The sequence below is a fragment of the Berghia stephanieae genome, chromosome 1 (genome assembly GCF_034508935.2).
Source record: "Berghia stephanieae isolate SIO BIC M18660-M18661 chromosome 1, UCSD_Bste_1.3, whole genome shotgun sequence".
NCBI classification, from domain to species: domain Eukaryota; kingdom Metazoa; phylum Mollusca; class Gastropoda; order Nudibranchia; family Aeolidiidae; genus Berghia; species Berghia stephanieae.
In genome coordinates, this window is record NC_088360.1 from 33904859 (window position 1) to 33932719 (window position 27861).

General features: G+C 31.9%; 1 protein-coding gene across 2 annotated transcripts in view; it reads right to left on the reverse strand.

The window, feature by feature from the left end:
• The window catches only part of LOC144972483 (annexin A6-like), an 87421-nt gene that overhangs the window by 58930 nt on the left and 630 nt on the right, over nt 1–27861 (reverse strand). The window contains exons 1-7 of one of the 2 annotated variants that reach the window (XM_078913761.1): nt 15505–15619; nt 14346–14448; nt 7168–7248; nt 6429–6556; nt 5362–5470; nt 3456–3539; nt 1645–1713 (exon numbers count right to left, since the gene is read on the reverse strand). In XM_078913761.1, the coding sequence (XP_078769887.1) occupies nt 1645–1713; nt 3456–3539; nt 5362–5470; nt 6429–6556; nt 7168–7248; nt 14346–14429 (555 nt within the window). In that variant the 5' untranslated portion in view covers nt 14430–14448; nt 15505–15619. Of the gene's footprint in view, nt 1–1644; nt 1714–3455; nt 3540–5361; nt 5471–6428; nt 6557–7167; nt 7249–14345; nt 14449–15504; nt 15620–27861 lie in introns of those variants that run through there. The other variant, XM_078913751.1, reaches the window with a different exon arrangement.

A 27861-nucleotide genomic window follows, 5' to 3' on the forward strand; every position in this document is an offset into this window, starting at 1 on the left:
TTGCCGCGCTTCGAAGTAAATGAAATAAAAATGAAATAAAAGTAAATAAATGAAATAAATTAATTAAATTCCTAAGAGGAAATTTTGTTTTTAGAGTCTATTCCAATGTAATACTGGAACAACCCAGGCGTCAGCCGCAGTGCATCACTGCAAAATGAATTCAGCGATAGTGGCATGCTCAAAGCCATAGAGCGAGCGAGACAGGGAGTCGAACTCGGTACCTTCTGGGTAAGAAGCAAAGATATCATACCGCTGTGCCACGTTGCCCCTTAAGATTCATCGCTAACTCATATCATTGTGTCTAAAAAGTAGATCAGCTTTTCTTTTTGTTTTAAGTCATTGAAGGGTGACTATTAACGTTTTACGTTACCAACCAAAGTTGTTAGCTCGAAAAACACAACATTCGAAGATACAATTACAAAAATGATCCGGTCGTGAAATTCAATAAAAACCATTTAATCTACTATACAATCGATACGTTGTTAGTTCAACTTGTTGATTGTTTCAACGATAAATTTTATATGAAGTATCGCCAATTTAATCAATGACAGAAGATGATAGTTTTGTGCTTGTTTGCTGGGCGTATCGGATAACGATTTGTAACCATTTCATCGCGTATTAAAGTGGTATCTATTTATACTTATTTGATTCTGAGTATGTAGCAATACGCTGCATAAATAAAGAAGTTCGAGCAAGCAATAATCTACGAAATTGTGAGTGGAGATAGAGATACAATAGCGGCCCACGTGGTGCCCTTTCATGTAATTAACAACTCTTAGACAGGTCCAGTAAACAAAATAAGGCTTTGTTTTGGTCATGAAACAGTCTCTTCAAATAATAATTCATTTTGTTTTGTTTTTTAATTTGTTTTTTTTTCAGATATTTAGAATTACTAGGGAATAAGGTAAAATGAAAAAACACATTTGTCACCACCATTACAAACCGGTATTAGATCGGCATGTACGTATTTGCTGGTCTGACAACCCAAATTGTTATGACCTCATTGTTGCAATGGAAATACTCTCAAATCAATGCAATATATTACAGTATTATTATTGAGAACAAATTCTTAATTACGTTCGGTTATAAGATCTGCATATATGTGCACAACGGGCCGGGGTGGAGTAGACCACAAGCTGGAAATTGAATCTACAATCAAAATCACCAGTAATTTGGTGGTTCACGAAATGAAATTCATTCTTTTTCTCTAGCTTTTAGATTTCATTCAATGTTTATAAATTGGAGTAAAAATGTATAGTTTTCTATGTCTTGTTCACATTCACGTTCAAAGTCTATGAGACGGTTTGTCATAGTTTATCATATTAATTCAGAAAAATGAATGGAGTAGGCACTTATGTTGATAATAACAAGAAATGAAGTGAGTAGGAAAGTGCCAGAAGACAACAGAGAATAAAAACTTCACGGCGGCGATGGGAGCTCAAACCCCCGACCTTACTGGTACGACAACACCGCCTGGCCAGGGAGATCGTGACTCTACCGTATGAGCTAAACCCATTGTCGTACCAGTAAGGTCGTGGGTTCGAACCCCCATCGCCGCCGCGAAGTTTTTATTCTCTGTTGTCTTCTGGCACTTTCCTACTCACTTCATTTCTTGTTTTTAATCATATTAGGAAGTTTACTCACAATGGGTGGCAGTCGGCCGCTTTTCTTCCTCTCATCATCACTTTCAAAGTCTGAGTCGTACTCGTCGTCCTGAGAAATAAATTGCAAATGTTTAGAAAATAAAATAGAACAGTCAAATGCCGTTACTCGTCATAAATCATGTAATGTATAGAATGATGTTGACGTCACTCAGATCTTTGTTATTGTTTTAGGCCATCCGCGTTAATGAGTAATGGGAGCGATCAATATTCATGTTTTCGTCCAACCAGGTCATCAATCACATGATTTGTTGCTGTCCAACGATTGGATATATCTTATCAAATGTAAACGCGCTGCTTTGTTTATGACAGGTGTAAACATACCCATGTGTCAAGCAGAATAAAATGACAAATCGTGATGTTAGATAATTAAAAGGTTGTAAACACTTTTCACTAAGTGGGTCACGTTGAGCACATTTGGCAATGTGACCAATGACCTCGAGCACATGGAAAGTTAATATAGATCATGCCCATTCTCACTAAACTAACTATGAACGGTAAGGTTACACATAGTTTTGTGAGTTGGTTCGTTATATTTCCGGATGGCAATGTTGTGAGCTTCTAAGCCAAGCGCATGCTATCTATACAATGGGATGTCCAAATGGAAAAGGATTTGAAGAGCGAAAAGTCTTAAACCCGAATTATTTACATAGTTTTTTTTTTTGTAAATAACACCTACGACAGTCTGTATGTGTGATTGTCTGTCTTTTTGTCCATAAGTGCCTGTGTGTATGTGTGTCAAACTGTTTAAAGGTGGTCCTCGATGCTATCTGGTGTGTTATTATTATTATTATTGTTATTATTATTATTATTATTATTATTATTATTATTATTGTTATTATTATTATTATTATTATTATTATTATTATTATTATTATTATTATTATTATTATTATCATATATATTATTATCATTATTATTATTTATTATTATTATTATTATTATTATTATTATTATTATTATTATTATTATTATTACTATTATTATAATTATAATCATTATTATCATTATTATCATCATCATCATCATCATCATCATCTTCATCATCATCATCATCATCATCATCATCAACATCATCATTATTATTGATATTATTATTATTATTATTATTATTATTATTATTATTATTATTATTATTATTATTATTATTATTGAATAGACACTCAAAATGCATGCTCGATGAGCATCGTATAACTCTAAAAACGAACTATGTTGTATATAATATTATGATATCCCAAGTATAATTTTCTATACCATATATCATTATTCGATTATCATAATTTTATTATTTTTAAGCTTTCTTGTAAATCACTCATGCCTAATAATGGATTATAACACGAGATCTTAAAATTCAAAATCGAGTGACTTAATTTCAGTGTGTTGGTTCATTCTTTGCTAGATTCTATGTTTTCATAAAAATCAAATATTTCATTATGAAAATATAGAAACGTTTAGTTACGTAGTTTTTTAAAGTATGTCAGCACAAATTGCTGAGTATTTCTCATTAATGTCAAAGAGTATATATTATTATTTAGACCAATGCTTTTCATCTATGAATGTTCAGTTGTCTTTAACTTACCTTTTCCTAATAATAATAAAACAATTAAAGGGATAAAATTGAATGAAAACTTAATCTTTAACTGTCAGAAATGGATTAAGATATAGTACTAGGACAAACAAACTTAAAATTTAATTTAAAAATTGTCGTTCAAATTGTCTTTACTATTTTTGAAGTTTCACAGTTAATAAATAGTAAATTACAGAATAACTTGTTACTACCTCAATTTAACATACCTTATGTGCTCTTGGGGATGTATACTCTCTATAAGACTTGCTCCACATGTCCATCAGTTTTTGTTTGTGTTTGTAATCGTTCTCCTGATACAAAGAACACAACATAATTTAATAAGCTTTTGGGCATTATACTACCTTTCAGCATTCTGTTAGCAAATTATTGTGAATATGTACCAAAAAATGTATCAGGTTAGATCAATGAAAACAAAATAAAATCGATCATTTACGGGAGCTTATGACTTTTTTAAATCATTGATGAAGGATCTAAATTAAAGAGCAACAAATGAGGTTACGTGAGAAATTGAATATTCTAGTTTCAAATTATATTGTAGATTATATGAATTAATTTGGATACATATTGTCTACATATGAATTGATTTGGATACATCTTGTCTATATATTGATTAATTTGGATACATATTGTCTATATATGAATTAAGTTAGATACATACTGTCTATATATGAATTAATTTAGATACATATTGTCTATATATGAATTAATTTGGATGCATATTGTCTATATATGAATTCATTTGGATACATATTGTCTACGGAGTCTCTATAATTCAGTTGATAGAGCACTCAAAGGGGACCAAGATCGATCCCGGGTGAAGTCGAGTTATTTTCCGATCTCTCTACCCACCCAGCAGTGACTGAGTAGCCGGATCTGTTAGATCGGGCGGAGAGAACTTAGCGATAGAATAACTATTGCTATTGTTCACTCCACGCTTTAGAAACCGAGATAAACTCCGGCTCCATGGATTTAAAAAAACGACATATTGTCAACACGTATGAATGGATAGATAATGCATTGTTTGAATCTTTTAACATAAATCACATCAAAGGTATTCAAATACTCTTCTATTGTGATTAGCAAATAAAGAACAAACAGATTAGATGTAAACATGACACAAACTTATGTGTAATCTTGATCATTTGTAGTCCATTACATTGAATCTGAAGACAAAAGTTTAAATCTAAGAGTGACAAAAAAAAATAGCAAACAGAGGATATGGTTTATAATATATATTCTATAATATATAGACAGGTTATTGTGTGATTATTTTGATATCAAGAGAAAGATCAAACTTGTAACAACTACATTTTATGAAATTAGTTCTCCTTGTTCAATTATTGAATATTCTTAAGCATTGACTTTGCCAATATAAAATGGCAAAAACAAAAGAAATGTTTGGAAGAAAATTAGCCTCTTTGAATTTATTAAATTTGTTTGCACATCTGAAAACAATTGATGGTTCGCCCGTTACTAAGCATTAACCAATCAGAAAAATTGCTACCATTTACCCCTTTTCGTTCCCTTGACTATTTATTTCCTGTATGAAAAGGCCTGAGATATCCTGAGTATATGTCAAACACACAAAGAGGTCAGGCCCAGTCAGTGAGTATTTCTCATATTTTGGCACACTGATAAAGGAAATGCATCGCAAAACCTGATGATACGATGCCTTTATTTCATGTGTTAAAATTATGCGTGATGCTCAGGATCTGTGGGCTGTTTACTCCGGGTGATAGGCAAGCACTTGTGGTGGCTATGGGTCTTCGGTTCACGGTCAGCAGTTGATTCCAGGGCCAAAATATACTTTAATTTAAAATTTGGAGTCAAAATTAAACAACTTAAATGTTTGTTCGACTAGTTTTACATTTTTAAAAAGTGTATGCACTGTATGTTGATTGAAGAACGGAAGGCTCATAACATAAGATAATACTTAAAAAGGCATCCAAGTCAATAGCTTGACAGGCATAGCGAGAAGAGGTCTCAGAAAAACCATCAATTATCCAAAATGAACAAGCTGACCATTGGACAATAAACAAATATAAACTGGAATTTAAAAGGGATCGAACTCGTGCTAATCCAAGGAGCGGAGAAGCTTTCCAGTCGACTTACCCATTTGTCCACGTCATATATAGGTCTTGTCTTCTGTATCCTTTGTGCAATCTGAAAGTTTTCGGCATTTATGCGTTCTCGGACTCGTTCTCGGTATTCTTGATTCAGGCTAGATTGATTATAAAAATATATAAAAAGACTCGACTGTAAGAGTGTTTTAATTACAAAGCTTAGAGGAAAGATACAAAACCTAAATATAATACTTATCTTATCTTCAGATTGTTACTAATTCGCGAGAACTTTGACTGCTACTACTATTACTACTACTACTACTACTACTACTACTACTACTACTACTACTACTACTACTACTACTACTACTACTACTACTACTACTACTACAAGAACAACAACAACTACTACGACAACTATTACAACAACAACAACAACTACTACTACTACTACTACTACTACTACTACTACTACTACTACTACTACTACTACTACTACTACTACTAACACTACGACTACTAACACTACTACTACCACCACTACACCACCTGTACTAATACTGCTTCTTTTGATGACTTTTACTTCAAAAATCGATCGATTAAAATAACCTTCATAATATCACACATGTCTGGAACTTCTTGATCGGTATTTGAAGTAAAAATTTTCTGGCTAATTTTTTAAAAATATTTTTTTTTGGTTTGGGTTTTTTTTTTTTCAGAATAGGGCAGTCTATATATAGTGTCGTACCCTGAAACAAAACGATTTTGGGATTATGGGCAGAAATCTAGTCCTTCCAATATCAATCGTTTTGTTTTTGTGTTGTTGTTGTTGTATTTGTTTGGTTTTTTTTTTGTTTGTTTTTTTTGTTTTTTTTTTTTTTTTTTTTTTTTTTTTTTTTTTTTTTTTTTTTTTTTTTTTTTTTTTTTTGGCCAAAATGCTAAATACGTCTTGTTGTTTGTTTTTTTTTTTCAGAGGTCAGCAAACAGTGAACATGATATGATTGTTGAACTGGGGTCTTTCTCGTCTACGTTATTTGAAGCAGACATGTAGATACAAACTAATTGGCTCTGAGCGCGACAATCAGCTAGAGGAAATGCACACAAATGTCAAGTTACCTGCCCTTCGAATCCGATTGCTGTTTTGTCTTCTTGCGTTTGTGTTCCCTGCTTAACATAATGTGAGTCATCTTTTGGAGAAGGAGTTTGTTCTCCCGGTCTATCTTTGCTTTCTTTTCCTCTTCACTCTGATAAAAATGGAGTTTAATAGGCATTTACAAGACTAAATGATTAGTGTCCTTCCGAAATCCTGAATTAATGAACACCTGATTCCTTATCATTATCTTGTCATTGTACAATTCGTTACTATTTATTATCAATATTACAATTATTATCTTCATTATTATAATTATTATCATTATCATTATTATTATTATTATTATTATTATTATTATTATTATTATTATTATTATTATTATTATTATTATTTATTATTATTATTATATCATCATCATCATCATCATCATCATCATCATCATCATCATCATTATTATTATTGTTGTCATTATAATTATCATTATAATTATTATTATTATTATTGTTATAATTAATATAGAATTAGAATTATTATTATCATCATCATCATCATCATCATCATCATCATCATTATTATTATTATTATTATTATTATTATTATTATTATTATTATTATTATTATTATTATTATTATCATTAGTATTATTATTATCATCGTTGTGGTTATTTCTATTATTGTTATCAAAATCGTTAATATTTTTAAAATACTAACATCATTACTATCACCATCAATCTCATTATTATCATCATAGCTTTGGTTTACCTGTAGTTGTTTGAGCCTCAAGAGTAAATGGGCGTGTTGTCTGGGAGGGCTGTTATCAATTTGGGACTTGACATTGTACATCTGAAACAGATAAATTCGACATTGGATGAACTCGCGAGGTCTTGGGTTTGAGAGTTTTGGCCAAGATGAGGGTCATTTAAATCGATTGATATTGAAAGGACGGGTTTTCTGGCTAAATTTTAAGGAAGAGGTTGATAGAATCATATAAATTCAGAGTGAGAGATGGGGAAATCACACCAATAGTACAAGGTAGCATGAGAGAGCAAAGGGGGGAGGGAGGGAAGGAGAGAGAGAGAGAGAGAGAGAGAGAGAGAGAGAGATACGGGGGAAGAAAGAGAAGGAGTGAAAAGAGAATGATAGATAACTAGTTGTGTGCGTGTGTGTGTGTGTGTGTTAATGTGTGTGTGTGATAGAGAGAGAGTGAAAAGAGAATAATAGATAACAAGTTGTGTGTGTGTGTGTGTGTGTGCGTGTGTGTGTGAGAGAGAGAGAGAGAGAGGGGGGGGGGAGAGAGAGAGAAACGGGGGAAGAAAGTGAAGGAGTGAAAGGAGAATGATAGATAACTAGTTGTGTGCGTGTGTGTGTGTGTGTGTGTATGTGTGAATGTGTGTGTGATAGAGAGAGAGAGAGAGAGAGAGAGAGAGAGAGAGAGAGAGAGAAATAATGAGAAAACGCAAATGGCACGAGAGTAAATTAATGAAATTGTCGTGTTAGTCTAGGATATACACCGAGTTAGTTAATTATCGGATTGATCAATCATACTAATATTGTGTACAATGTTTGGACCCCTTACCGATCGGTTAGATTACCAAATATCCTATAAAATCGATCAATCACTGGATCAGATGGGTATCCCATCCAATGATCTGACGCACCGTTTCACACCAGGTACTTGATGGCCGTTCATTATTGAAGGGATCGGTAAATAAATTAACATTTCTAACACTTGCAGGGTCTTACTGATTTAATGCACCTTTTAACTTTGCTCTTGATCGGTGCTTGTCAGCCTTTATTGAAACCGTACACACTTTCAACTTTAACTTAAAAGCTTGTAACCCCAGCCTCACAATACTCTTAGGTTGCATCGATCTTAATGGGAAAATACATCGTGGGGTAATAAATTTAACAAAATCCACTCACGGTGTATCTATTACATATCAAATAAAGTTGCTTTTGTAGAGTGACTATTATTGTTTTATGCCGTAGTTGCACACCCCCAGAACACGCCATCAAAGTGGCACATCCTTTAAACCAATTGGCACACCTTGGGGTTAAAAAGCACTGCTCTTGAGGATCTTGAATAAAAACATTATTTCAGTGTGATCTCTAGTGGACTGATTTTTCACTCAAATTTGTTTGTATGTTGCCATGATTGTCTGCTGATGGCGTTTTCCTTCTTCCTTTTTAGGCCACAAAGCGACATGCTGCATTTATAAAACTTCCAACAGCTGTCCATGGCAAATTTAGTAAATTCTTGTACTTAAAAGAAAAACATAAGCATAAAATCAATATCCTGTGTCGGACAATTCGTTTGTTGATACATAAAGATCAGACGGTGCAGTTTTACTCCTTTTGATAAAGATATATTATTTTCACGAAACGTAAAAGCTTACACTATTTTAAAAAACCATAGTGACTTTTCTGTGGTCTGTGGTTTAATTGCAAGATGTTTATTCAGTATTACATCTTTGCATCAAAATAAACATTTATTCAAACTGAGCAGTCATCGAATTATGCATCCGGTTATTCACACTCTCATGAATCTAGAATTCTTGTCGCTAAATTATAACGACTGTTGTTTTCTTGCAGGCAACAAGGTAACCCATTTAAAGAAACCATGATAACTTTTCTATGGTTTAACGACAAGCTGTTTATCCAGTATTACATCTTTACATCAAAATAAACCATTCCTCCTATTATCAGTCATCGAATTGTGCATCCATTTACCAACCCCCCCCCCCCCCTCCCCATTGATCTGGAATTCTCGTCACTAAGGTGTAACGATTGTTGTTTGCTTGCACGCAACAAGGTTACCTCTAGAAAGGCGGAAATGAACTAATTATGCATCGGAAGTTCTACTCATTGAAATGTAAAACAGAGAATGAGAGGCAATTTACTTTCATCTATCGCTGACTGTAGTTAATAACCATCCTAAAGCTGGTATTTTATTAAAAATAGAGATTTTCTATACCAGCCTTTCGTAAGTTATAAGAATGTGAAGGAGTCGATACCTGTGAATAATTAATTGAAATTGCTGTGTATTGTTGGCCATTTTTGTTTTTATAACACATGCTATTCAGGTGATCGTAGTTGATATGATAATATATATATATATATATATATAATTATGATTGTGCATATATAATATTATATATTATATTATTATTATATACATGCACATGTTGACATGTGATATAAACAATATTGATATATTATATTATTATTATTATATATATTTATTATTATTATATATTATTATGTATATATTGATTATTATTATTATTATTATTATTATTATTATTATTATTATATTATTATTATTATTATTATTATTATTATTATTATTATTATTATTATTATTATTATTTTATTATTATTATTATATTATTATTATTATTATTATTATTATTATTATTATTATTATTATTATTATTATTATTATTATTATTATTATTAATTATTATTATTATTATTATTATTATTATTATTATTATTATTAAATTATTATTATTATTATTATATATTATTATTAATTATTTATTATTATTATATTATTATTATTATTATTATTATTATTTTTATTATTATTATTTATTATTATTATATTATTAATTATTATTATTATTATTATTATTATTATTATTATTATTATTATTTTTATATTATTATTATTATTATTATTATTATTATTATTATTATATATTATTATTATTATTATTATTATTATTATTATTATTATTATTAAAATTATTATCTTCATCATCATTATTATTATTATCAATATTATTATTATTATTATTATTATTATTATTATTATTATTATTATTATTATTATTATTATTATTATTATTATTATTACTATTATTATCATTATTATTATGAATATTATTATCATTATTATTATTATTATTATTATTATTATTATTATTATCATTATTATTATTGTTTTTATTATTATTATTAATATATTTATTTGCATTATTATTATTTAGATATTACTTGAAATATTGAATAGATTTGGTGCGGTCTAATCCATTCAACTTTACCCGTGTATTAGAATTGTAAATTACTTTTTACGATTTTGTCAATTTTACCAAAGAGGTAAATCAAGCATGAAGTGTTTCCTTCTTTATTGACGACAATAAAGCGATTGATTTGTCAATTCAAACTGTTTAACTTAGACGCTTAAGTTTAATTAAAAATAAAAATAATTCAATCGCTAAATAGCTTAAAGTGGTGGTTGCTACTGAATAAATTGATTTTTGTTTTTGCTGTCGTGTCTGTTGTTTTATATACTCTTAGTTTTCATATGATTATAATGATAACATTGTGAAGGCAATGATGATGATATAACAATGATGATAAAGAGATAATTATGATCATTATTGCCAGAGTCATCACCATTGCCACCCTCATCCTTCGTGACGTCACCATCAGCTCATAATTCAGTAAACATAATGTATTTTAATTCTCAGTCGGTCCGAAACAAGTCCTTATAAATCAATTATTTAATTTGTGACTCTAATAGTGACATCGTTTTTATTACTGGACCGTGGCTAGAAGAGATCGGAGATGAAGTAATCTTACCATCATCACCATCATCATCATCATCATCATCATCATCATCATCATCATCATCATCATCATCATCATCATTTTTTCTGCTTCGCCTACTTCTTATTCTTGTTCTTTTTTCTTCTTTTTCTTTTATTGTTATTATCATCATCATTATTTATTTTTCCTCATCAATATAGTTATTGATTCTATCACCATCAGTATTATGTGACTCATGACAAATACAGCAAAAACCTATAATACATCATCATATCAGACTATACTATAACAAATCGCCTGAAAAAAAGTTATTCTTGCAAGAAATTGACAAACCACCTAGATATAATATTATATGTACGTATCTGTATACTAGACGGTCTCGTTTACAATAGAAATGGATTCCTATCTCTCTTTTACGACACACCCTATTTAACAACAGCCATGGGTAATCAATTACAAACAGTTTAAACGTGATCCACATTTGTTTTGGTTACTGTTACTCCCAACCCGTTTCACATTTTATTGTTATATTCTTTGAACAATAAAAATAAGAATGTATTATTTATAAAGCCTTTTTTTTTATTTAGCCAGTACACGGTTTGCTGAACACATGTGTGTATTATAGGTTTTTGCTGTATTTGTCATGAGTCACATAATACTGATGGTGATAGAATCAATAACTATATTGATGAGGAAAAATAAATAATGATGATGATAATAACAATAAAAGAAAAAGAAGAAAAAAGAACAAGAATAAGAAGTAGGCGAAGCAGAAAAAATTATGATGATGAGGATGATGATGATGAGGATGATGATGATGATGATGATGATGATGATGATGATGATGATGATGATGATGATGATGGTAAGATTACTTCATCTCCGATCTCTTCTAGTCACGGTCCAGTAATAAAAACGATGTCACTATTAGAGTCACAAAGTAAATCATTGATTTATAAGGACTTGTTTCGGACCGACTGAGAATTAAAATACATTATGTTTACTGAATTATGAGCTGATGGTGACGTCACGAAGGATGAGGGTGGCAATGGTGATGACTCTGGCAATAATGATCATCATTATCTCTTTATCATCATTGTTATATCATCATCATTGCCTTCACAATGTTATCATTATAATCATATGAAAACTAAGAGTATATAAAACAACAGCCACAACAGCAAAAACAAAAATCAATTTATTCAGTAGCAACCACCACCTTAAGCTATTTAGCGATTGAATTATTTTTATTTTTAATTAAACTTAAGAGTCTAAGTTAAACAGTTTGAATTGACAAATCAATCGCTTTATTGTCGTCAATAAAGAAGGAAACACTTCATGCTTGATTTACCTCTTTGGTAAAATTGGCAAAATCGTAAAAAGTAATTTACAATTCTAATACACGGGTAAAGTTGACTGGATTAGACCGCACCAAATCTATTCAATATTTCAAGTAATATCTAAGTTTTCGCTACATCGAATTGAATAGACAGCGGTTGGCATTCAAAGGTATTTGAGAAATTGTCAACGAACAAATACGATAATTATATTTTGGGATATCTTAGAGGTCTTTATGTAAAGAAATATTTTCAATGAAAAGTTTTGTTTTATTTTAATTCAATGAAGCATTTCACGAGCTCGGCTTAGCCTTTTATTACATGTTATGCATTAAAGACAGGTTTAATATTGAAGAGGTCTTTATCAACACTCAGTGTGTAAGATATTGGTAAAACTTTTTAAAATCCTAATACTGTTCATTGCTTAAACAGTTTGACTTAATTTCTCATACAAACTATACTTTCTGATATCCTTTATTCAGCTTCGCACATGATTGTTTTCATAAAACATCTCCAATTTTTTAAATCGCGGTTACTGCTCTCTCGCTGAAAACTGTAAGATTCAATGTTGCTTTGAATAAACTGTTGCTGTGGTGTAGAGTGTAGTGGTTTGGTCTTGGACTCGCAAAATAACCTAGATTAGATCTGAAGGTTTGAGCCATCAATTTGACACGGCAAGGTTATGGCCCTTGGTAAGGCAATTTACCAACTTTTTTCCTGTCCACCCGGCAGTGGTTGAGCAGTTGAGTCTGTTAGATCTAGCGGAAAGTAATTTGCCATAGAGTAGTTTCTATCCAAAGGGTAGAAAGCAATTTGTTACTGCCAATTTAACAATACATAACAGGATTAACATACAGCTCCTTGCCATATGGCACTGAAGGAAAACTGGAGTATATCGCACCAAACATATAAATATCTAGATAGATCTACGAGTGTTTATCTATCTATATCGAATGTGTTATTGCTGTGTAGTGGTAAACTGAATTTTCTTCCTCCTATCGAATGATAGGGTATTATTCGAAGCTCATTCTAAAGAAAGTTTTATAATTCGTCATATTACGTAAATGCACGTTTGCCACAAGGAGAAATAAACGTTTGAAAATATATTGTGGTGCGCATGTAGCATGGTAATGAAAATTACAAAAAAGCGCAAAATAAAAGAAATATTTATCATCATAAACACATAAAAGATAATAAATGATAAATAAGATTTAAGATTGTTGTAATGGACAATATTTTTCGTTGTGTCGAGAGTACTATTCCATACAACAATGAGCCCATAACAATCTGGGTTATCAGACCTTCAAATAGGTATACGTCGGAGCGAAAGAATAAGCTAAATTCAAAAGGATATAGCAAGACACATAATGAAAAATGACCTACAAGAAAACGAAAAGAAATGTCACATAGGACTTCGAACAAGATCCTGAAAAATAATGCGAAGACCATCTACTGCCGTACTCTATCGGCGAAGTCCCGGGTTTGAGAGTTTTTGCCAAGATGAGCGTTTTTTTAAATCGATCAATATTTGAAGGATTAGTTTTCTGGCCAAATTTTAAAATATGTATTTTTCAGAGTACGGCAGAGCAGACTATCATTGACTGAGGCAAAGGCCGTTTTATGCTGGATAATTGCAGTAAAGACTGTGTACTCCCACTGGAATAAAATATCAGAGCATTTATATAGAGCAATATCCACTTAACTTGCTCAAAAAAAACTTTACAAGGCGCCCCTAGCCAACAGCGGCACTTAGATAATATTTAGGACGAGACAAGACGCGGCAAGTGAGGCGGTAGTACTTTTTATCTTCTACAGAGACAATGATGTTAACGGCTGGGTACTCATTTTAAACCCGAGTACAGTGAGAGAATGTGAGTAAAGAGCATTTTCCAAGGATTCAACTACGCGCCGCTCCGAGCGAGACTCGAACCCTTAACCTCCCGAAGGCGAGTGTCAAGTAATAAGACCATATAACCGTATATGGGATATAGAGGATTAGAGATTTTTGCCTAGTTGTTGAAGTAGGAAGATATTGAATGTCCTTACCCTTTGTCTGTGAAGATTATAAGCCCTGTCTTTTTCTCTTTGACGCAACATCTTGCTTGCTGCAGGAAATGTTCCAAAAGACATCCCGGCCTGTGGACTATGTCTGAGGGGTTTGAAATTAAAAAAGGGGGTGGGGGTGGTTAGGAAATGATGGAGGTGAATTGATGATGATGATGATGATGATGATGATGATGATGATGATGATGATGATGATGATGGTGAATATGAAAATGGTTGTCGCTCTCTCTCTCTCTCTCTCTCTCTCTCTCTCTCTCTCTCTCTCTCTCTCTCTCTCTCTCTCTCTCTCTCTCTCTCTCTTTCTTTCTTTCTTTCTCTCTATCTCTCTCGCTTCCATTGCACGCACGCGCACACACACACACGCACACACACACACACACACACACACACATTTTCACCTATATTATTAGGACAATCTAATATATATATATATATATATATATATATATTATATATATATATATATATATATATATATATAAATATAAATATATATATATATATATATATATATATATATATATATTATATATATATATATATATATATTGTTTGTTGAAAAAGGCCAAAGGCCGAAACTTCGTTTGTTTTGTGTTGATAATTCATGATTCAGATTTACTCCCTTTATCTTTATCTCCATGAAAATGATTGTTGTGATGATGATGTTGAAGGTAATTATAATGATGATCATGATTCAACGCTGATGGCGATTATGTTGATAACTATTACTGTTGTTCTTATCATAATTTTCAGTATTATTATTGTTGTTGTCCTTATCAATAACATTACTATTAATATTGTAATTATTATCGTTCTTATCAGTATCATTATTATTATCATCATCATCATCATCATCATCATCATCATCATCATCATCATCATTATTATTATTATTATTATTATTATTATTGTTATTATTATTATTAGTAGTAGTAGTAGTAGTAGTAGTAGTAGTAGTAGTAGTAGTAGTAGTAGTAGTAGTAGTAGTAGTAGTAGTAGTATTTTTATTAAAAATAATAATAATAATAATAATAATAATAATAATAATAATAATAATAATAATAATAATAATAATAATAATAATAATAATATATGCACATGCGTTCATATATCATTTAACAAAATCAATAAAATCACTCACAGAAAACTGAAAGGATATAATCTGTCTTCAAAGAGGCTTTAAAGGAGGACAAAGAATAACGGTGTCTGGTATCCGCTGAATGAGCATTCCACACAGAAGGAGCAGAATATGCGAAAGCTGGCCGTGAAAATTTCGACAGGAATGAAACGGTTCAGGTACAGAAAAGTAGATGAGCGGAGAGAGCGATTCGGATTGTAGATAGAAAGAAGAGATGACAAGTAGTTGGGAACATTATTATTATCATTCATATTACATATCATAACTAGCATTGATACTATTACTATCATAACTTTCATTATATTTGTTATTATTATCGTAATAATCATCTTCATCATCATAACCACAATGATGAGTATCGTCATTACAATAATCATCATCATGTCATTATTGTTAAAGATATCAAAATTCCTTTGAAGTTGAATCTGATTTTACGAGAATCAGCTTAATTCGGCGTATGAGATTATGGCAGGGTTTATTTTTTTCGTTTCCGATAAATGGAAATCGGTCGCAATAAGTAAACATTGATTGACCCAAAAGTCGAATCAATTCAAACGAATCGACAACGAACTATAAGGCAATATCCGGTCTTGGGGAATGATTAAGTAAAATGCTTTGTTTTATTGAACATGACTTCAATGGGTGCTTTTATCCAGTAGGTTGACAACCTGAAAATTATTCCGGATTTTGTCTCGAAAAGATTTTGTATGGTGGTAAAAACAAAAACGATAGAAACTGGGACTGAATAACTTCATAAATATGAATGGCAAAATAAAATGACGTCATCCCTGCCTTTGTTCTGACCCGTCTAATATACTGGACGATTTAAGTTGAGCAAAAAGTTCATACGTCTATTTTCAATGCAATGAACAATCGCCTTAGAAAGTCAAATGGGTTCTTGTTTTATACTTTAGTTCATTTAATTTGTTTTAACTTATACTTTTTTTTAATTTATTTTATTTTTATACGAACTATTAGACCCATTCCGTTCAGTTTACAGACACCGGTCTTTGTCCCTATTTTTCATTTATATACATTTTAAGTTGAGCATTTGTATAGAGCAATATCTACTAAACGTGCTCAAAGCGCTTTACAAGAGTCCCTAGCCAAAAGCAACCCTTATTATGAGACATGAAGCCTGTTAGACGATCTTACATTTTTGTTCCTACAGGGACATCGATGTTAACGACAGATACTCATTTTACACTTGATCACAGTTAGCGAATGTGAACTCAGAGCGGTAATCGAACCCTGGACCTTTCGATTTCGAATGCGAGTGTCATCCCACAAGACCATATAGTCGCACTTTTAGTAAATATAACTATCAGCGCAGAAAAAAGATCATTGATGTCAAAACAAGCAAAAATGAAAGAACGTTTCTAAAATAATAATACACAGTGGCTTTGAACCCCTGACCCTCAACGCTTATATTATATCCTCTTATACTTGTGACCCATTGCCGCAAACGGTATTTTGTCTGGATGCTTTAGATCCTGAAAATTGAATTTAATGTGTGTGTGTGTGTGTGTGTGTGTGTGTGTGTGCGTGTGTGTGTTTGTTTGTTTGTTTGTTTTTATACAGAGTAGAATAAATATAACCTAAAATTATAGATAAGTCCAACACGTCGTATTTCTGATTATATTAACTATAAATCCGCCTTTTAGTTTCCTATTCAATCTGACATCATCCTTGATGGGGTGGTTCACATTTTTTCATTTGTACCATTTCTTCACACAAGAGACTCCGTTTTTTTTTAAAATATCCATTCATTAGCATTACGATAATCTATCATTTAATATGTGGTTTTCCATTGACAATCAACTCAATTGCTGTATTATGACATTATTTCACTAAGTGTATTATCTAGATAGTGTGATAACAGCCCCACTCATTACCCTCTTGGACCGTAACGATCTGAGCACAGTACGTCTCTACTATGACAAAAAAGCCTTTTTACGTTTTGGCCATAAAACTTTTATAATTTGGCCATAAAACTTATATTTCAGAAAACGAATCGAATAAAACGACGCCCAACTTTTCAAACATTCTTAAAGTCGAGATTTCTTTAAGTTCTCTATTTTAAGAGTTTTCGACAACATTGAGATTATTTTAACCGGTCGATATTTGAAGGAATTTTCTTGGCCAAAATGAAAAATAAAAAATGTGTTTTGTTAAAACGTGGCAGTATAGTACAGTGTGATCGATAAATTGTTCCTTTGCACGCTAAACACAGCAATAAATCATTCAGGAGACTCCTGTGCTATGTGAAGACTTACAAGACGAATGAAAACATTGTTAGGGCGCCCATTATTTCTCTACGTATCCGTCCTGTGAGACATTCAGATTTTCATTAGTCTGATAATATATTGAATGGGGGCACTGAGGGACGCAGTAACACAGACAATGGGTAAATCACCTGCCTTTGAGTCATATGGCAACAGGATCAAATCTTGTAAAACTAGGATTTCTCATAAGACATCAGAAAAACTTCGGTGATAATGTTCAACACTGCCTTAATCTCACATGGACATTATCTCCGGAATGCACGCTCCTTTATACACTTTTGCTGTCTTGATATTAGATCGTTGCCCCATAAATTTGAATCTTTATAGATATGAACAGCATGTCAAGAAAATAACCAAGTTTGTTTTCGAATGAGAAAATAATTAAAGTTGCACTGTGTAGTACACGGAGCCCCGGGTTTGAGAGTTTTTGCCAAAATGAGGGTCATTTAAATCGATCGATATTTGTAGGACGAGTTTTCTGGTCAAATTTTTAATTACTCATCTTTCCAAAGCACGGCAGTTAACTGGATAAGGTAAAGTTTATTGAGCTTGAGTTTTTTTATATAGCGCAATATCCACTAAGCGTGCTCTAACCACTTTACAAAGGGTCCCTGACCAACAGCAACTCTAACAGTTAGAACGAGACATGACGGAGAGTCGATATTACAATTTTTCCAACAAAGACAACGCTGTTAACGACCAGGTACTCGTCTAGTATTGAATCAATGATTAGTAAGTACTCCGAGTACAAAAAGGGGTCATAAAAGACTAAAAACTAGAGGTGCCTAAATGAGTCAATGAAAGATAAAGAGAGTTAATGTGACTCTTAAAAGGGAACAACACAAAACAAACGACATTTCGGCCTTTGGCCTTTTCCAAGTAAACACGAAATATATATATATATATATATATATATATATATATATATATATATATATATATATTATAATAATAATAATAATAATAATAATAATAATAATAATAATAATAATAATAATAATAATAATAATAATAATAATAATAATAATAATAATAATAATAAAATAGATAATAAGTGTATTTCGTGTTTAATTGAAAAAGGCCAAAGGCTGAAACGTTGTTTGTTTTGTGTTGTTCCCTTATTTATGAGTCACATTAACTCCCTTTATCTTTCTCTTCATAAAATGGAATGAACCTGATGAAAAGAATCAATTTCAAAGCTTCAATGCTCAGAACAAGTTGGGGTTTTTTTCTTTTCTGTGTTGTTTTTAGTTTGGGGGATGGGGGGGGGGGTCCCATTTTTTCGATGTTTTCTATTTAAGATAGTTTATTCAATCTTTTAATGAAAAGCATTTCGTGTCAGTCAAACTTCATGATTTAGACCAAAAATTCAACTTTCAGCATCAGATTAGTCCCGACATAATAATAATAATAACAATGATAATAATAATAATAATAATAATAATAATAATAATAATAATAATAATAATAATAATAATAATAATAATAATAATAATAATAATAATAATAGAAGTACTAGTAGTAGTAGTAGTAGTAGTAGTAGTAGTAGTAGTAGTAGTAGTAGTAGTAGTAGTAGTATAGTAGTAGTAGTAGTAGTAGTAGTAGTAGTAGTAGTAGTAGTAGTAGTAGTAGTATAGTATAAGTAGTAATAGTAATATTAATGATAATAATAATAATATAATAATAATAATAATAATAATAATAATAATAATAATAATAATAGATAATATATAGTAATATAATAGAAGTATAGTAGTAGTAGTAGTAGTAGTAGTAGTAGTAGTAGTAGTAGTAGTAGTAGTATAGTAGTAGTAGTAGTAGTAGTAGTATAGTATAGTAGAGTATAGTAGTAAGTAGTAGTAGTAGTAGTAGTAATAGTAATATTAATGATGATAATAATAACAATAATAATGAATAATAATAATAATAATAATAATATATAGTATATAATAATAATAAATAATAATAATAAAAATAATAATAATATAATAATAATAATAATAATAATAATAATAATAATAATAATAATAATGCGTTGCTTCTTGTTTTTTTAGTTTTACTTTGTTGTTGTTTTTTGTTTGTTATATTTGATTTTTGTTTTTGTTTTGTGTTTTTCGTTGTTTTGTTTTTTTTGGTTTTTGATTTTGTTTTTGTTTTTTTTTTGTTTTTTTTTTTGTTTTTTTTTGGGAGGGGGGGGTTTATTTGGGGGGGGGGGGGGGGGTTCGTTTTTGGTATTGTTTTGATTTTGTTTTGATTTTTTTTTGTGGTGTTTTTATTTGGAGGGGAGGTATCGTTTTTATTCGTTTGTTTTGTTGCTTTGGGGGGGGGGGGGTTTGTTGTTTTTTGTTTGTTTGCTTGTTTGTCTTTTATTTGTTTCTCTCTTCTTATTTTTGCTTGGTTATTGATTTTCTTTTGTTTTATTTTATTTTTATTTTTTTGCTCTTTTTATCTTAGTTGATTTTGGTGGATTTTGTTTTCTTATGTTCCTATCATAACATACAACAAACAAGAAGATACGTTTTTATACACAAACATACACATCATAGACGCTTTGAGTATAATATAGCATGTCACAAGTCCCATACCTGAATATTTTTAATCGATTTTCATCGTTTATTCTTCGTGACATGATAATAATATAATGCCATGCATATAATTGCCCTTACAATAACATTACATAATTTGATAACAAAAATTCATTATCAAATCAATTAACTCTTCACATAAAATTTCTCTTATTTTTTCAGTCTGAAGTTTCATTTCCTCTGTTCATTGATTATCCTTCATAATGACAAAAGGAATTCATTAAAATGGCCAATTCTGCCGTACTCTAAATAAACGACTTTTTTTTTCTTTTAGCCGGAATTTGTTTACTTAAAATAATAATGGATTAAATTATCCTCAACTACAAGTAGGCAAATGATGGTTCGCCCGTTACTAAGCATTACCAATCAGAATATGTCCTGCCATTTACCCCGTTTTGTCCCCTTGACTGTCTATTTCCTGTTTGAAAAGGCCTGAGATACCCTCAGTACATGTCAAACAGATAAGTAGGTCAGGCCCAATTAGTGAGTATTTCTCACAATATTTTGACACGCTGATAAAGGAATTGCATCGCAAAACCTGACGACACGATGTATTTTTTTTTCAATTACCTGTGTTAAAATTGTTAGTAATGCTCAGGATATGTGGGCTGTTTACTCCGGGTGATAGGCAAGCACTTTAGATGGCTATGGGTATTTGGTTCATGGTCAGCAATTGGATTCAATAGTCTGATGTCACGTCGCCCAGCAACGGCGGCCATCGTGGTTCTAAACAAAGAAAATCGGTACTTTTTATTCTTCATGCTGGCTAGAACTTTTCATATGTCTTGTGATCAGAATGTGTAAAAGTCAAAACATGATCAGATTTATAATGGGGTTTTTTCCTCTGTGTACACTTTTATACTCGTCGGAGATGTATTTTATAAGGGCGTCCGCCATTGTTCTGATAGTTTAGAGCCAGTTACTAAGTTACCATGCGTCGAGGGAAGTGACGTCACGACTGTTGAAGCGTATTGATTTTTTTGAGTCAAAAATAAAACAACTTAATGTTTATTCGACTAGTTTTGATAAAATATACGATAACACGTAATTTTCAAAAGTGTTTGCACTGTTTGGTGATTGAAAAACTCGAGACTCAGACTATAAGATAATAGTGATCCATGTCAATAGCTTGACAGGCATAGCAACAAGAGCTCACAGAGGAACCATCAATTCTTGAACCTGAGGCTCTGATAATGCTAACTTCTGCACAATGACTGATAGCTATTGAAGCCGTGCGAAGTCTGTATAATGGATGATGTGAATATCGAGGGATGGTACCTAACGATGTCGCGGCTTTGCCATTTTTATGAGTAGTTCTCATTAAATTGTATTAATCAGACTATAAACGGCCATGGTTACACACAGTTTTGTGTGTTGGTAGTTATATCCGACTGTAGCAATGTTGTGAGTAAATTACCTTAGCGCACAGCATCAATAAGTCGCTTTCGGACTGACAGATCCTTGGTTTTTACTGACTGCTCGTCTTGGCCACGAAAAGTTGAGTCCTTGGAGAAGGATCTTTATCCTTGTTCTCTCTCAGGTGTAAAATTAGTACCTCATCGGTAACAGTGGTGTATTTGTCGAAAAAAAATATATAACATGTCATGTTTCGTCATACATGTTGTTGCGGAGCGTTTTGAGCGTAATCTAATTGACATGCGCTATATAAAAGTCCAAAACTCAAGCGAGGTGAAGGGAGTAGATGTGAAAATGCCAGACTAGAAAAGAAACACTGGTTAGCTACCCACCTCATTGATAAGAATACGGCTTGCGTGTGTATGTCTGTTTATCAATGCACACCTACAATGGCCATGGCAACAAGAGGCAGGGTAGGCAATCCTGACAAGGTGCATCGTTGAATAATACATTGTAACTCATGGTTTGACGATTCCTGGGGGGAACTGCTTTTATCGCATTCCATCCAGGTTATTAAGTCTGTATCATCGCATCCATATAGAGGTCATAAATATTTATAAATAGGGACTTTTCACATAACGCCAAATTAATCTCGCGGTTTTGAGGTGTTAAATGTATGACATTCGCCTTCGGACTTGTAGGTCCCTGGTTCGATCCTGCTGTTAGTAACACAAACGTGTGTCTTTGGAAAGGGCTTTTAAATAATATTCTCACACGATAATCAGGTCTAAAATGAGTACATTACCGGTAACAGTGTTGTCTCGATCGAAAAAAAGGTGTAGTGTCGTCCTACATTCCAAGCATTGCTGTCGTCTTGTGACCACTTGTAAAGCGCTTTGAGCACAGTTAATAGATTTTGCGAAATGTCAAGGTTTTTTTAAAAATCAGCTTAATAAAAAGATCACTAGACTTTTCTTCCTTTCTGAATGGAATTCTTTATGAAAATGAACATCTTTCAAAAATTCACAATGATTACAATATGATTGAGATAAGTACTGAGAAATTGAGCTCTTTACTTTTTTCAAAGATCAATATTTTTGAGACTCACCTATAAAGCTGAAATTGTCATAGAAAATACCTACATCGTAGTATTACAATGTATAAAATAATTAACAATAAATAAAGAAAACTGGTAGGAGTTTATTGAAGACGTTCAAAGCATCATGTGATGCTGTAATAATCGATTCATTATAGATGATAACAGTTTAAGCTTATTTAGCTGTTCTTTCCAGCCAGGAGGGAGGAGTTTCATTATACATATATTTGTTAGTTTGTTATTTATTGGGGGATTTTTTTTCCTTTGTTGGAATTGTTGTGTTGTTTGTTTGTTTTTGCGGGAGGGGGGGGCGTGTTGTATAGGGTTTTTTTTTCTTTCTTTGCTTATTTTTATTTACTTAGATGTGTTCATTTGTTTTGTTTGCTTTTCTCTTCTTCTGTTTTGTATTAAGTTTGTTTGATTGTTTAAGTACGTATGTTTGTTTGGTTGTTTTTTTTTTTGGGGGGGGGGGGGATTTGTTTTGTTTTGTTTTTTTGTTGTTTTTTTTTTTGGGGGGGGGTGGTTTGAGGAGGTATGTTGTTTAGTTTTTGTATTTTTTTTTGTTTTTAAAATCGAATCTTTAAGATAATTTTTCGCTAAAAAAACATGTTTAGGCTTTTATTACAATACAATACAATACCTAATATAAAAAGAGCTAAATTAGGCCAATAGTGTGGCCTTTGGTGCCTATCACAGTGATAAAAACCGATATGCATTATTAAGATATGAATTACACGATATCAATTATAAAACATAAATTACCCATCGAATTCAGACTTAATCTGATCTATTAAGTCCTTATCAACACAGTTCTTAAATCTTTCGTAGACATTTCTCGCAGTTCTTGAAGAGGCGAGGAGAGAGTTCCAAATATCTACAGTTATTGCATTCATACAGTTAGTACCGTTTACACAGTACCTTTTCCATACTTCAGCTGGTCAGTATGACCACAGTAATATATTGCTGTACATAGGACCCTATCAAGAGCTGGACAATTACACGTAAGGAAATTAGAAGTTACGAATTATGAAATCATCAAGGATTCGAACTTGCTTCAATTGGGTCTGTGCTTATCGTATGTTCAAGAGAGGAAAACAACAAGTCCTTTTCCCTGGCACTGTCTCAATCATCGTATTCTTAGGCCTGAAGTCATGCTCATTGTGAATTATCAAAAGACATCGTTTATAGACACAACTCGTCAAAAGATCAATAGAAGAAATTGAGATATCGCCCGTGGAAACACAAATAACATACACAAACACACACATACACAAACACGCATACATAAATAAACATGTGTTTACGTGTGCGGTGGAAAATAAAAAAAAGGGCTGGAAAGTGGTTGAAAGAAAGAGAGAGAGAGAGAGAGAGAGAGAGAGAGAGAGAGAGAGAGAGAGAGAGAGAGACGGGGCGAGGAGGAGGAAGAGGGTGACACACAGAGAGAGAGAGAGAGGGGGGGAGGTGAGGGAGAGAGATAGAGAGAGAGTGGGAAAAACAGAGGTAGGAGGGATGAGAGAGAGAGAGAGAGAGACCGGACCCAGATGTTACACATCAAAATATTTACATATTTACCCCAGTGGAACAGTCAGCACCCGAAATAACAACGCAACCGTTTCAATTCCCAGAAATGTGCAAACATCTTAAATATTTGTTGGATTTTTTTTCTTTTTGTTTTCTGTTTGTTTGGGGTTTTTTTTTTGTTTGGGTTTTTGTTTGTTTTTTGTTTTTTTGTTTGTTTTTTGTTTTGTTTTTGGTTTTTTTTTTTGGGGGGGGGTGTTTTTGGGTTTTTTTTGTTCGTTTGTTGTGTTGGGTTTGGGTTTTTTTTGTTTTGTTTTTAGGTGGGGTTTTTTTTTTTTTTTTTTTTTTTTTTTTTTTTGGGGGGGGGGGGTATTTTGTTGTTTTTTTTTGTGTTTTTTGTTTGTTTTTTTTATGTTTGTTTTGTTTTTTGTTTTTTTGTTTTTTTGTTGTTGTTTTTTGTTTTTGTTTTTTTTGTTTTTTTTTGTTTTTTTGTTTTTTGGTTTCTTTAATGCTGAAAAGAATGATGAACAACATATTGCATTTTTGTTCTTGTGATAGCAATCTATAGATAACCAGAGTTAAAATGACCCAATAACACTACTGAAATATGATATAGGAAACCCACTGCCTAAAAGCGGTATTATGTCGGGATGGTGACGTTACTCTCAAAGGGATTTAACAATTAAAATGATCAGGAAAAAAATGTCTTAGCGTTTTTGTTTTTGTTTAGAGATTATATTTATTCTTCTCAATAGAGTAAAGAATCACAATCAAAGTCTCTCTCTCTCTCTCTCTCTCTCTCTCTCTCTCTCTCTCTCTCTCTCTCTCTCTCTCTCTCTCTCTCTCTCTCTCTCTCTCTCTCTCTCTCTCTCTCTCTCTCTCTCTCTCTCTCTGAAATTGCAAATCCAATTCTTAGCATCCAAATGTCTCTGGCATAATGCCGTTTTGTGGCGGTAGGTCTCATTTTTCCATTAGACGAACCCTCAAACCCCGGTTTCAAAGTTTTTGACAAGATGGTCGTTTTATTCGATTGATATTTGAAAGACGAGATTTTTGGCCAATTTTTTTTTAGTGTGCTAGTTTTTTGTTTGTTTTTCTTTATTGGTTTTGTTTGTTTGTTTTGTTTTTTTTTTGAGGTTTTATTTTTATTTTTATTTTTTTTTTATTTTTTTTGTGGGGGGGGGGGGGGTTTCTTTTGTGTCTGTTTATTCTTTTATTTTACTTTTTAATTTAATTTTCTTTTTCTTTGGGGGGGAGGGGTTGTTGTTTTTTTGTTTGTTTGTTTTTTGGGTTTTTGTTGTTTTGTTGTTTTTTGTTTTGTTTTTTGTTTTTTGTTTTTTGTTATTGATTTTTTTTTTCTCAGAACACCACACTACAGTAAGCTGTGAAAACATCAATTACAAAACAGGCCTGGCCACATGACAAATCAATAGATCAACCGAGACAACATTGAAGTAAGAAGAAAGATATAAAAAGGGCATTATGTTGAAATTGAAAATACACTTGTTGCTGTGCATAGCTTCAGATTTCTTTCTTTGTCCAGAGTTAAATGTTTGTAGATACACATGACAAACACGACATATTCATTACCTGCTTAAATATCTTCAATACAAATATTATTCTCCTCCCTTGCTTTAATTGTTCATATTCTCTATATCCTTATTCTTTAACTATTATCAATGTGTTGCGAATCTTTTTTTAAATATATATATATATATATATATATATATATATATATATATATATATATATATATATATATATATATAACGCCTACGCAAACAAATCTTAAAATAAGATGCAAGGCTATCCCTAAAATGTTTGTATGATTCATGTTTTCAGTACATTATTTAGTCTACTTTCATACTTTTTTTAATTCCAACTACAATTTAACTTCATACACACACACACACACACACACACACACACACATATATATATATATATATATATATATATATATATATATATATATATATATATATATATATATATATATATATATATATATATATATATATATTCATTTCATGGTGTTCTGGAAGTTTTCTTTCAGTGCGACGAGATCCATGAAGCCGAAATTTACCCTGTTTTCTCTAGAGCTACACTGATAGTATAAATATCTTGCCAGCCCTTAGACAGGACGACTGACTATCTCAAAAATATTTCTGCAAGATCTGACAGACCCAGCAATCCAATCACTGAAGAGTGGGTGGAACAGGCACTTATGTTTATAATAACAGGAAATGAAGTGAATAGAAAAGTGCCAGAAGACAATAAAGAATAAAAAACTTCGCGGCAATGGGGGCTCAAATCCACGACTTTACTGTTATGACAACTCCTCCTGGCCGCGAGAGGGACGCCATACAGTCGACGCCATCCATCACTCAGGGGTCTATCCCTAGTAGCGTGTGACCACGTGAGGTTCTATTTAGCCACTTTTGAATCGAAATTGGCCACGAATCTAGCCACCTGGCAGCCCTGTTAAATGAGTGAACTATTTATTTATCAAAGGAAATAATGACCACAAAACTAAATTAATATACTATAATTGGTCCAAAATTAAAGAGGCAAAGTTTCCCATGAAGGCAAAGTTACCCCAGTTGAGGGCACCTTAAACTTCCTAATGGCTTTAGAACATCATAAAAACAGCTCTTCATGCTTGATTCAGCACCGCTAATCTTCGGTTGACATTATAAACAATCTTATATCAATGAGACGTAATATTCAATATCTAGATATAATCGACCAGAATTATTTTTTTTAAACATAAGATCTCAATGTTGTATTATCACGTGTCATTGATATGATTTAATGATCATGGTAATGCCTTTGAAACTCAATGTTCAATGACATGTTCAATGCGCCACTCGGTGCCTCGTCGAGGCAGGCTGAATTTTTGGGATTTTTAAAAATTATTTTCATCATTTTGTGTTGGTTGGTTGTTAGGCACCTCTAGATTTTAATATAGATATAGAGCTACGGAAACCCTACTGTATAATAACAATAACCCCACCAAGAGTCCATTTAAAAGAAGATGGGCTAGTCTGGTGGTTCTAATACAAATAATATAAATGTGATATTGAAAGTTTTGTTTTAAATTTTTGAGATATACATTGGTGGTTGTCGAATATCTGGCCACGTTTTACAGCTATAATATATTTAATCGATTAAAAGTGAAAAGACGTGATGCCCCATTGTAATTTGTCAAAACTCCAGACAAAAACAAAAGATGATAATGATGATGATGATGATGATGATGATGATGATGATGATGATGATGATGATGATGATGATGATGATGATGATGGTAGTGTTTGTGGCAATAGTAATGCAACTAGAAAGGAGCGGTCTGCGATGGTAAAAGTGCAAGTGGTTGTAATGATGCAATAATAAATCTAAGTATTATATTAAATTCCATCACTATCGTTATTCTTGTCAGTCCTTTATTGTGTCAGAATTATTAGACAACAAATATTAAGCACGAATATATCGGTTTATTGTTGTTGCTTTTTGTTTT